Genomic DNA, 12,709 nt, shown 5'->3' with positions numbered 1-12,709 from the left:
AGATTTAATTAATAATAAAAATGGCTACGATACCAGGGTTATTGAAGAGTTACATTAATGGACCGTGATGAGCTAAAAATCACGCTAGATCGTTAAATCAATTCTAAATTATGAGTGAGTAATTAAATAAGTAAGAGGGACGTCTGCAGTCGTACGAAAGTACCGATGTGAAAATGCCGGCAAACGACAGCATTTGCTATGGTACTCCGTTCCGTGAAGTGCATGTAACGTATTGCTTTCTTGTAAGTATTTCAGTGTTTGTATCTTTATGTATATATATGCATAGCCAGCTGAGAAGCAACAATTTCGCGTAGTGTAGAAACAAATAACATATATTCTATCAGGAGATTCCTCTTCGGATGTTATATGCTAAATACGCATATCTAATATGATCTTCGTTTTGGCCGTTAGGGTCCTAAAAATAAGTTCTATTTTCCTTGGCAATTCTGCTCGGTTTACTGTTTCAAAAAAGTACCTATTTATACGTACGCAATATGAAAATACATTTTTTTCAATAGCTGTAAAAATTAGCTTTTCTATTAGCAAGCAAATAGTTACTTGTATTTCTCACGCAGGTTCTAAACCTCTATTCTTCAGAAATCCTGGAACTAGCTCAAATGTTTCCACTAAAATATAGGCCTTAGAAGAAACCTTTGATGCTAGAAGTCAAGACTTAGCTTTCGCCTAATATCTGCGAGTTGACGGTATCCGTTTGACTGCTTGTTGTTCGGTTTGAACGCTTCGCGAATGCTACAGGGTAGAAAAACAGTCAAACTTCCTTGAATGAAGGAAAGGAGCTGCCTGAATGAGGCTTTGAATTTTTTGCTCAACAGCTGACAACGTCGTTCGTTCTGCCCGTTAGTATAGAAGCCGGTAAGCCAGTTAGGCTGCTTCCCATTACTCACTAATCCAAATAATCATCGGCGAGAACTATTGCCTTTAGAAGAAAGAGCGCCACACGGTTTTTTCACTTAAACTATTAACCATCGTAAACTAGCTATCGTAGGCCGGCCAGAATTGGTTTTCACGAATTGATTTGCCTGGTCCAAGATAGGAAACATATAGTGAAACTGTCATATCAAAGAAAATCGCTATGAGGATCTAGCAGCATTAGAAGTGGGGGTATAGGGTTGTATTAAAGTTCAGAATTGTAAGCGTGTACGCAACAATGTAAAATAAAGTCAGAACATTAATCGGGGACTAAAAAATTTAGAAAATACGGCTAACTTAGCTCAAAGAGATGTGCTTTACTTCGTCGAATTTTTCTGTTCAAAGTCTCATAGTGCTGAGGCGGTCTGGGACCGTGCTTCTTGTAGCATTCATGTTTGAAATCTATTTTCACATGGTCGGACACAACGGATATCCCATGATAATCGTTTATAATGATGTTGTTCACGACGCCAATCCTATTTCGCTGAACCAGGTCATATTCCGCTGTACGTTTCGAGTCATTTGTTGATTGGTCGTCCATGAGATGGGCTGATTGCTGATAACGCTTCCGGCTAAAATAGCTATCCGCTTTTTCTGGTGAGCTGTAACAAACAGTTGAGAATTACAAATACACCTACAACTTCCTACCACAGGCTTGTAATATTGAACCTGCCTCTAATTACTTACATTATAGGCAAAAAGTAGGTTTAGTTTGTATGTGCGTTTGGTTGGCAATTTAACTTTTAGCTGGAATGAACCTTTTTATGTCTGAATCAACATAGCTATTTATTAAATATCATATATATTTTCGTTTTGAAGGATTAATGTATCGTTGCAAATTACTCCAGACCCATTATATTACGCCTATACTAAGTTAATGTGCTAACGAAGATTTATAACTATGAATAAAATAGCTGAATTTATAACATGCGAATTTTTGGTGAACATACTGATATGTAAATGGAGTTAGAATGCTGTTACCTGTTCCCGAAAAATATTTTGAAAAGTGACATCCAACCACGTGTTTGCAATATCAGTAGTCCATTGGTGTCCTTAACCATAGAATTTTTAGTTGGCTCAATAATGTGTGTATATCACTAAATGTACGGATGTAAGTGCGTTCGCTATCGGCATCCTACGTGTTGCCTTTTTACTTCAATGTGGTAGTGCTTTCAAAGGCCAGCGGATATATTTCTTTTTCTTTCTTTTTTTAAGAACGTCAATATACCCGTTGCGTCTGGTGATTACATGATCACCACGTTACTGTGCAATTGACACCAAGCCGCCGAACTCTTGAAAGAGGATCAAGAAAAAAGACTACCATCCTCATAAGCATCGTCTTCGCCACATCGTCTCTGTGCTGTTTCGACGTCTCGAAACGACGACCGCTACCTCCACAGCGTTTCATTATTGTTGTCTTCCTCTGTTTTGGTTAATCGAGTGAGGTTAGCGACAGCCCTGGATGAACATGAAGGTGTTAGACAGAAATAATGGCGAACTCGGCTTTGAGCTTTATGGCCTGGCGAGAATGATCAGGCTCACACTAAGATTTCCGTTCTCTTCGAATCCGCCACCCAGGCACGCAACCTTCGCCTCACGATAGATGTGGTCCAGGAAAGAAGTACCACATAAACCCACCTAATGTTTGGGTACGCGAATAAGCCTAATCTTTGGGTTATCTTCCACGGTGCAACTTGCGATATAGACTATCTATCCTACAATGTCTGTAAGCCCAAAACAGAGTAGTCGTCATGTAATTACCGATCGTACTACGTTAAATTAAAACTGGGCCAACACAAGTCGGCCGCTAAATGGGCCAGATAACTAAAGTAAATTCGAGGAATCGGCATCATTTGCGAGGTATATCATAAGAGATGAGATTTATAAAAAAGTTATAAGACGCGACCAATTATGACTACGCAGCAAATCAAAGCAGCGCGTTATTACTACGACAACGCTCGTCACTGCTTGTCCACGAAGGGAACACGACGAAGGGAACCTTAATTATGGACACACTGCACCTATGGGGTAACTCTTCCTTGAAAAATCTATGATGACACGCCGATTTTGATAAGTATTTCTGTAAACTTTCCTGGTTTCCTGGCTCACGATTACTAATCTTAAATAGCATATGAGTCAATCTCAAATAGATTTTTTTTCCAAAATAATAATAATTAATAAATAAATAGAATAATTTCGAAAATCAATTGTCCACCAAGGGCATACTAGCCTGAGTGCGAATAAAAATATAGATCGAAGCTTCGTTTTATACTGTACAAATACTTATATGGACTTATACTATATAAATTCAAAATACAACCTCATTTAACGCATAAAGAGATGGAGAACTATACAAATTTTTTGACAACCAAAGTAATATAATAAAATTATAATTCTTACAAACAATCCAATTACTCCTTCTAATTTATTAGGAATTGACCGCAAAATAGTATAAGTAGATAAAAAATACCACTCTGATTGAATGTGAACTAATGAATCAGCAGGAATAAAATTTTCTGGGTCCATAAATATATAAAATTTAATTAAAACTACATGTATAAATATTATAATTAAGATTATTATTCCTAACACATGCAAAATGATAATAATTTCAATATCAAAAAAACTAAAAAATTTAATCTAAAGGTCATTCAAAAGATCTAGGTTTTTCATACATACATTCTTTTTTAAAACTAATCATCAAAGATAAAATTAATATTAATATAGAAATAAATAAAATTATAATAATAAAAAAATTATATTAATTTAATTGGAAATTAATGACGCTTGCGCTATTTTATAAAATGCTGCTCTCAACTAGGCGCCTTTCATCGCCGGTTGGTCACGTTGTTTAAGGATGCGTTATGCTTACTTAAATCATAATACATTTACGGCTTTACTTAAAGCCTGGTTCTATTAAAAATATATAATTAACAGTAAACACATTAACCAATAGTTTCTATGTTTTACAACTAATCTATGTGCCGATATTTTCATAATTAGTGCAATAGCGTAAATAGAGGTAAAAACAAAAGACAATGTTTAGTAAGTATATTTAATAGACACTGCGAAATGTTATTACGCAATGTTTATGATGTCACAAATAGCCGGTCTTTGCGGCGATGAAGCGTAGGTCGTGATTACCAAAGCGTTAGCTCGATTCTAGGCCGAAATTTACCTCTTGTAACACGCGAAACACTGCTAGTTTCAGAAGCAGCTATTCAAATACGTGAAATACGTTTACCTTCTTCGAAATCGAGCTCTACGTTAGAATGGTCATACTATGTTATCTTAACGACGCTGATATGATTTCAGAGTCATACCGGAGTTACTTCTGGACCGTGATGGCCGCAAAATTGATTCTCTACTTAAAAATTTCTGGCCGTCTAAACCTCAACAAGGGTGAATCATGAGGGCCTAATTAATAAAGATAATTGAAACATGCCAAGAGTATATACTTCAATAGAACATTGATTATTGTACTTAATTTATTGTTCGTGTCTCAACAAAGGCCGGAATTGCTGAGCACTAGTACCGTCGCGGTTGGAAAACTGTAGAAATAAACTATGAATATATTGTTAATAAACATGACCATGGCATGCTCCTTTAGAACAGGAAAAGCTGTTATTAAGAGTTCATAAAGAAATTGTCTTTAGCTGGAAATCAAAGCTGCGATTTCGGCAGCAGATTCAATCACGCGCTCCAAACTACATTTTGTCCTCAAACCGAAAGGATTGTTCGTGTTTTCCTCACCTACATCGCGTTTTCGTTCATTTATGCTTCGGTGAGCCCTGTCCTGAAGATCGCCTGTTGCTTCCGAGGAACTATAAGCATAAAAGAGTTTCAAGTGATATAATAACTGAAAAAATCATTAAAAGCTTATTTTTAAACCCATATACTGTAGATAAAATAACGATTACTATTATTGTTATATAAAAATGAACTATTGACTCGTTTGTGCATGCTAAAAACGTCGAGGAAAATATCCGATAGCCTGCTCTGTACGTTGTCGGTGTTTCTTACTTTACCTTTGTGCCTTAACAAAAGTGACGCGCACAGATGTGCGAACCGTCGCCTCTGACCGTCCCCGGGGCCTCCGCCACCTTTACGGCATCCGCGGGTGCTCTGCTATGTTTTTGCTGACGTTTCATATATACATCGGTATATGTGAATTCATATGTGCATCTTCCTAGCTGTTTCGCTTTCTGTAAGTAATCAGCTAGCCTTTTCCCTTTCATACACAACTCATCTTCTTACTTGATCTTGCTTCAACGAGAATGCGAAAAAAATCGAGACCCAATACCTAACCGACCCTTTATTATATCACGCTATATACGTTTGGCGCCTACGCTACTTTGTTCTTCAATATTGACGTTCGACGACGTTCGTTCTCGACAAATTTCATTTATAGCTTCCTTGCTTAAAGTTTGCCGGGAGGTGCTTACGGAGGAGGTTCGATCACCCCAGCAAGCGTGCGCTAAAACCGAATCGTAGATGCAGCCCAACAATTTTCTACTGGACCGATGCACTATTGCTTACTGTAGGCGCAGAAGTGGCGATGGTACTATGGGCGCACGACAGTGCGTTTACCTGCTTCCATGAATACTGAAGCGTGCCAAACAACATCAACAAGGGGCGCCTGTAGATGCTATTTAGTGAGCACTGACTGCCATTCTGGCCTTGGTACTTGGGCATTGTCGGTGGCGCTGTCCTCTTCGAAATGTTTTTACGATGTAACTTTACATTCGTCAAATGATAGTCATTGTTGCTACCTGTGGGCGCGTCTATTTGTGAATGTATTGACTCTTGGTTAGTGTCCGATAAACCATGTAGTACAATGTCAGAGTAAGAAGGAACGTTGATTCAAGAAAAAGTACTTCCCCGAATTTTGATACCGAAGGCGTTTCTGTTGTGCTTGTTTGTGAATCAAGCTGTGAAAGAACAATGTATTATTGTATGGTGTTGGCCAATCTTAGAAGCCGTTAAGCTTGCTATGAAAAACTAATATCAATAATAAAACATTCAGTGGTTAAGAACTCATCTCACTATTGCTTCTTGGACTTATCCACGCCGAAGACACTCTATTGTCAAGTAAATCTCCATAAAACATTAAAAGAAGCTTAAAAAGCTAAAAAAATTAGCCTACACATAGTCCTACTCTATACGAAAATACTACATAAAGGCGTAAAAATAGTTTATACAAAAATTTATTTATGTCACAGCTCACAGTAAGTATTCGGCAGCCTCTACGGTAGTGAACATTTTGTGCAACACAGTATGGGCTAGTACCTAAATATAGCCGTATTGCTATAAAAAGAATGACTATGTATTGAGTTTAATAGCAAATCGTTAACTGATAACGAACTGGTAAAACAGAATGTAGAAAATGTGCAACAACGTTAGTGGTTCCACCCGTTACCTCATGGCAAATGAGCAGAACAGTTATTGGGTCGTAGGTCTCATACAATCGTCCTACAGGCAGTGACTCTTTCCTACTCTTTCCCAAGTCGACCATCACCACTTGAGAAAGGATGCTTCTGACTTGAGTCGCTCGTACTGATTCAACCATCAGTGTGAAGCAAATTCAGCCCAATGCGCTTGTAGAGGGACACACGATCAAATGCTGGGAATAGTAATACTGAAATCAACAAACCGTTCTTTTTTCGGTATCGAGGTTGTTCGACAGATGATTAGAAGAACTGAATTATTTTAAATCTAGTGCGTTGTGTGCTTTAGAAGCTCTATATGGAATATACGACTGACTATGATTGATTTTTCTCTGACTATCTCTAGGGGAATAATACGTTGCCGGTGTGGGTGCCGCCGAACGGATAATGATGTAACCATGAACTGATTGATGTAACAAAGCTGACTGATCGAAACTGATTGGGGCAACGAGTGTGGGGTGAATCCCAGTGAGAACCATGTTCACCGCTCGGCTCAGCGGCCACAGTATCATGGCCATTTGTGTTGTAATGTTTTCCATGGTGCCCAAATGCTCGATGAGTATTCGTTATATGCAACCGGAAAATTGCACATGGGAACCGCTATCGGATACAGCTGGTGTATCCATGATATGCAAAGTACGCACCCTACAGAATGGAGCCACTGTGACAAATTTCTCGCTAATTACTCCAGGCCAAACGGTACACCTAACTATCTACTGTGAGGATTTGTTATTTTTAAGTGAAATTGGTAGTAACTCACTGGAACATCTGCGGGGCCTTAAGCGGCTACGCATCGAACGTTGCAAGCTCGACAGGCTGCCCCCGAACACATTTAAGGGACTGTCCGGCCTCGAGCAGCTAACTGTGAGGTCGTATAATACGAAATGGGGTCGGTTCTCCCTCAAAGTGCCATCGTCGACGTTAGCGCCTCTAACCAGCGTTGAATCAGTTGATTTTAGTGAAAATAATATCGAAATACTGCCACCGGGGCTGTTTTGCGGACATCGTCAGCTCGAGTTTGTAAACCTGACAAATAATGGATTTTCGGAAGTTGCCAACATTGGTTTTGCTTCTGCTTCATTGTGTACGCCAACCGTTCGTACCGTGGACTTGGCATATAACAAGATCAACGTTTTACCCGAACTCGGTTTTAGCACACTCGGTGTTTTACAAGAGCTGCGTTTAAGCCATAATCAGATTGTCAGGATGGAGCCTTTCGCACTTGCAGGCCTTGTCAAACTTGAACGTCTCGATTTAGCTCATAATATATTACTTGCCTTACCGGCCGCACTGTTTCAGTCTACACCGAAGCTGTCTGAGTTGTATTTGCGTAACAATTCATTAAGTGCACTGCCACCTGGTTTGTTCAGTGGACTGAACAAATTAACTGTCCTTGATCTAGGACACAACCAACTTTCAGCACTCGAATGGCTAGGAGCTCTTGATAACAGAATAACGGAAAGCCATCTTCCAGAGCTTAGTGTAGTCGACTTAAGCTTTAACCGGCTCACGCGGTTATATCCGAACGCGTTTCATAGCCTAATCAGCTTGCAAGTGCTTCAGCTGCAAAACAACCTCATCGAATCTATTGCTGATAACACATTTGCCCCCCTTGACAATCTTCAAACGTTAACACTGAGCAACAATCGGCTTAAAAGCATCGGTCGTCATACAATGGCTGGACTTTCCGTCGTGATGACACTTCAGCTTGACAACAACTGGCTTGAGGCCATTCATGCTGATGCTTTTAAGAATGTTTCAATGCTACAGGAGCTTAATCTCGCTGGGAACATGTTAACGACCGTTCCGCGTGCTGTTGCGTCTCTTCACAAGTTACGCTCCCTCGATTTGTCTGATAACGACATTGGGAATGTAGGCAACGCTTCGTATGAAGGACTGAATCAGCTACATGCACTCAATCTGATGGGCAACAAAATCGGAAATATTACCTTGGGCACATTCGATAATCTTCCCTCGGTACGTGTTCTTAATCTAGCCCGAAATGATATACAATCAATCGAGCACGAAGCCTTTGATGATATGCCAGGACTTCATTATCTACGACTTGATTCGAATCTTATCGAAGACATTAATGGTCTATTCAGTAATCTACAGGATCTCATTATGCTCAACGTGTCAGTGAATCGTATACGCTGGTTTGATTACGCTATCATTCCCATAGGTTTACAGTGGCTTGATATTCACGATAACATGATAGAAGTATTGGGGAACTTTTTTGAACTTGAACAAAACCTCAAACTTCGAACGTTAGACGCCTCCTTTAACAAACTGACGGAGCTCGATTCATCGTCATTGCCAAATGGCATCGAAATCGTTTTTCTAAGAAACAACAACCTCAAACGAATACAGCCATTTACATTTCTGGGCAAGCAAAACTTAACACGAGTCGATTTAACTAATAACCATTTAGAAATACTTGAAATAACGACATTTCGACTTAGCGAAGTGCCATCGCGTCGGCCCCTGCCGGAGTTCGCCATCACAAACAACCCGTACTTGTGTGATTGCCACATGGAATGGTTACAGCATCTGCAGAATCTCGATGAAATGAGTAGCGAGGATTCACGCCATTATCCGCGGATCATTGATCTGTACGACGTCCAATGTAGGCTCAGCTTCACAAAAATGGACGCTTCACAAACCTTGCCAGTACTGAAAGTAAAACCATCCCAGTTCCTCTGCGAATATAAGAGTCATTGTTTTTCGCTTTGTCACTGCTGTGACTTTGATGCATGCGATTGTGAAATGGTCTGTTCTAACAACTGCATCTGCCTTCATGACCAATCGTGGAGCACCAACATTGTCGAGTGCAGCGGGCGTAATCACAGCGACAGCCCTAAGCTGCTTCCAATGGATGTGAGTGAAGTGTACTTGGATGGTAACAATATTCCTTTTCTAACGCCGCATTCGTTCATTGGCCGTAAAAGCATGGAGGTGCTAGTTTTGAACAATTCGAATATCGTTACTATCCAAAATAGCACCTTCTCTGGCCTACCACGGTTACGGGTTCTGCGGCTTGATTATAACAAGATAGCTACATTACATGGACGTGAGTTCGACGGACTTTCAAGCCTTAGGGAGCTATACTTGTCCAATAACAAACTGAAACATCTAAGCAACATCACATTTGTTCACCTTCGGAGCCTGCAAGTTCTTCATCTCAACCAAAATTTACTTGTCGAAATTTCAGTATGGGCCTTTCAACACAATCCAGCGCTGACTGACTTGCGCCTAGCTGGCAACCCGTGGTCCTGTAATTGTTATTTTATGCAAGACCTTGCAAAGTTCATTCAAGAGAGCGGTAATGGCGTGCAAGATATATCGCAAATATCCTGCTTATTCAATGAAACAACGGTTCTTCCTCTATGGGAACTTAACATGACCGAATGCCACAGCCCTTCGCAGGCGACTTCTCTGGTTCGACATTTCCACTTACGACGCATCGATAATATCCTACCAATGATCATCGTATTAGGCGCACTCTTGGTGCTTTTCGGTGCTTTACTGATCGCTGTGGTGATGTACCGACACAAGATGAGCGTCTGGTTCTTCAGTCATTATGGAGTGCGAATTTTTCAACGAGCGCACCACATTCAAGAAGAGAAACTGTTTGATGCATTCGTATCATATAGCAAAAAAGACGAAGCGTTCGTAGCGCAAGTACTTGCTCCGGAGTTAGAGTGTGGAACTCCTGCATACCGCCTCTGTCTGCATTATCGGGACCTATCAATGGTTGGCGGCTATCTGAGTGAAGCGGTTCAGGAAGCTGTCGAATGCTCACGTCGAACGATCGTTATCCTATCAGAAAATTTCCTTAAGAGCGAATGGTGCCGCTATGAGTTCAAATCGGCCCATAGCGAAGTGCTGAATAGTAACCACAAACTTGTCGTCATCTTTGTTGGCCGGGTGTCCTTCCGTGAGCTCGATCCTGATATTCGAAGGTGGATCAAACACAGCACTTTTTTGCATTGGGGCGAGAAGAATTTTTGGGACAAGTTGCGTTACGCGATGCCGGCGGAGGCAAGGCATCGAAAGCCGACCGGGACAATGCGTTCAGATGTAACCTCCGTCGCCGTACACATTTGACACGGAGAGCGGGCGCTGCAAACGACGTCACGGCACGCGACCCCTCAAAGAACTTTGCTGCCCCTCTTGCACGTGCCTGCATCTTCTTCCCACATTGATCTCAGTAGTGCAGCCAGCGACTCATGGCACAAACCAGCGGTCAGTGCGACTCACCTGGCCCAGAGGTCCTACTACCACCGAGGCACACTTCCTCACTGTGTGCAGACCATGACAACAACAACAACAACTCTGCCCGTAGTTTCGACACTCGAACGAAATGAACCCTTGTTACAACGCGCGCGTCTCTGTGATAACAACGACATCAACCTATACAATGATATTCATGAGACCACGGCAACTGAAGCTGTTTATGAGAGTTTAAAAGATATAGGAGAAACTAGGTAAATCAAATGCAACGGAACGATAGAACAGTCAGCGAAAGAAAACACGTAAGCGGAAGGAAGAGAGAGAGCTCGTACCTGGTGCGTAAGAATCAATGCGGTCAGACATGTGATGTAAGCATGGGACGCAGCGACTCGACCCATCCGACCATAACACCGTTTAAATCAGTGTAGACTTGAAGGACAAGATCTAGAAGGGCGCACGTCGTCTAATGGGTGTGAAGCAAACTGTCAGATAATTTATGTAAAAGTTGAGTAATATTTTTTTTAATCGTTATTCATTGAAGCCAGACGAAAATATAGAAAAATCGATTGTACATATGCACTGTAAATACACCTGTTGCGAGAAAACCTCGTCGAAAGTGAGCACAAATGCTATTCAAGAGTGCAGACCAGACTAAGAAAATAATTTATTAAGGTAAAGGTTGGCAGACCGGGCTGTTGTCATAACCGAAACGACGTCCCACTGCTGTGACTCTTCATTGTGATAACTTAAGCTCTTCACTTAACAGAACATTTTCGTTTTCTATCTGCGAATATGTGTTCAACAAGAAATTTCAGCAGATGCGCCGGAAGACCCTTTCTTGCATCTGAATCGGCTTAAAATAGTTCTTCTGTTTTAAAACAAAGTATTCTGCGACAAAATAAAACAGTCTAAGTCGGCAGACTATTAACACTCTTCAATAAAAAAAACGGCTCATCCATTCCAAGCTTTTATTCCTTTTGATCTCCTTAGCAACACCGTGTTTCCTATCGAATTTACCAGCAAACAAAACAAACCTATATATATATATATATATATATATATATATATATATACGGAACTCTGAAACGAATATTGCTTTCCGAAAAAAATTAGATAAAAATTAAGATATCTTTGCATGTTCAGTGGACATTCTTATTATAAGTGAAACATTTATTTTTACAAAATTTTGGTTATATATAAATGCGTCGGATTTTTTAGGTTGGTTCTATACCCGCCTGTAAAAAAATGTGCACATATCTGACAGTACTCAAGTTTAACTTCAAACGTTTTACCCAATACGAATAATTGTTTTGTGCCTTTTTTTAAATCCACCAATATCAGAGATGTTTTTTTTAAAAATGTTTCATATTATTATTATATTGCGCTATTTGAATTAATAAAGATACTACTAGCAGAATCTCGATACTTCGTCTCGCGTATAAAAAACACTGCCCAGTTTCCAAGGTGAACTTTTTTCACAAACAGTTATTAAAAACGTCAAAATAATTATGCACACACATACGTAGAGGGGATCACGCACAATAAAACTGCGCCCCTTAATAACAACGATCATAACCATAAACTCATAAGAAATATGGATGTAAATAATGTACGAGTGAGCCGGGCCAGTGATGATACAACTGCGAATACAGGTAAAAGCTGCGGGCAGCAATTGCGGAGTAAAAGAAAGAAAGATTGAAAAGCCTTTCGATGTGTTCTCATTGACAAAAGAAAAATAAAATAGGAATGCTATGGAAAAAATGATCTGGCAAAAAACTTCCGACAATAACGTGTCATTATTCCTAGGTACCTAATGAGTTGTATAGAATAATATAATTTCAAACACTGTTTATTTATGTATGTTGAATTTGGTTTCTATCACTTCTCACACCAACTCATCTAAAGCTATATATAAGAAAAATAAAAAATTCTCTGGTAAACGAGTCCTACACTCGGCAGTGGTAAAGATACATATCCATTCTTGGATTGTACCGCCTTTTTTTTTACCGATTTTTGAGACTTTTGTCTCAAAAATGCAAAATAAAAACTTTAGCGCTTTCGGACGGATCAGTATTTCCATAAGAATACGTTCCACATAT

General features: G+C 40.0%; 1 protein-coding gene across 1 annotated transcript; it reads left to right on the top strand.

The window, feature by feature from the left end:
* The first annotated feature begins 6,531 nt into the window (after positions 1–6,531).
* Positions 6,532–12,351, top strand: LOC111270830 (toll-like receptor Tollo). Its single transcript, XM_022851260.2, has one exon. The coding sequence runs from the start codon at positions 6,855–6,857 to the stop codon at positions 10,482–10,484; it is 3,630 nt and encodes a 1,209-aa protein (XP_022706995.1). The 5' UTR covers positions 6,532–6,854; the 3' UTR covers positions 10,485–12,351.
* Positions 12,352–12,709: the final 358 nt, after the last annotated feature.

The sequence above is a fragment of the Varroa jacobsoni genome, unplaced genomic scaffold (assembly GCF_002532875.2).
Source record: "Varroa jacobsoni isolate VJ856 unplaced genomic scaffold, vjacob_1.0 contig00133, whole genome shotgun sequence".
NCBI classification, from domain to species: domain Eukaryota; kingdom Metazoa; phylum Arthropoda; class Arachnida; order Mesostigmata; family Varroidae; genus Varroa; species Varroa jacobsoni.
Note: the sequence above shows the minus strand (reverse complement) of the source record. Positions and strands in the feature narration are given on the sequence as shown.

Bases quoted from the DNA above. Each gene is read 5' to 3' on its own strand.
- LOC111270830 (XM_022851260.2), top strand. From the start codon at position 6,855: ATGTTCACCGCTCGGCTCAGCGGCCACAGTATCATGGCCATTTGTGTT.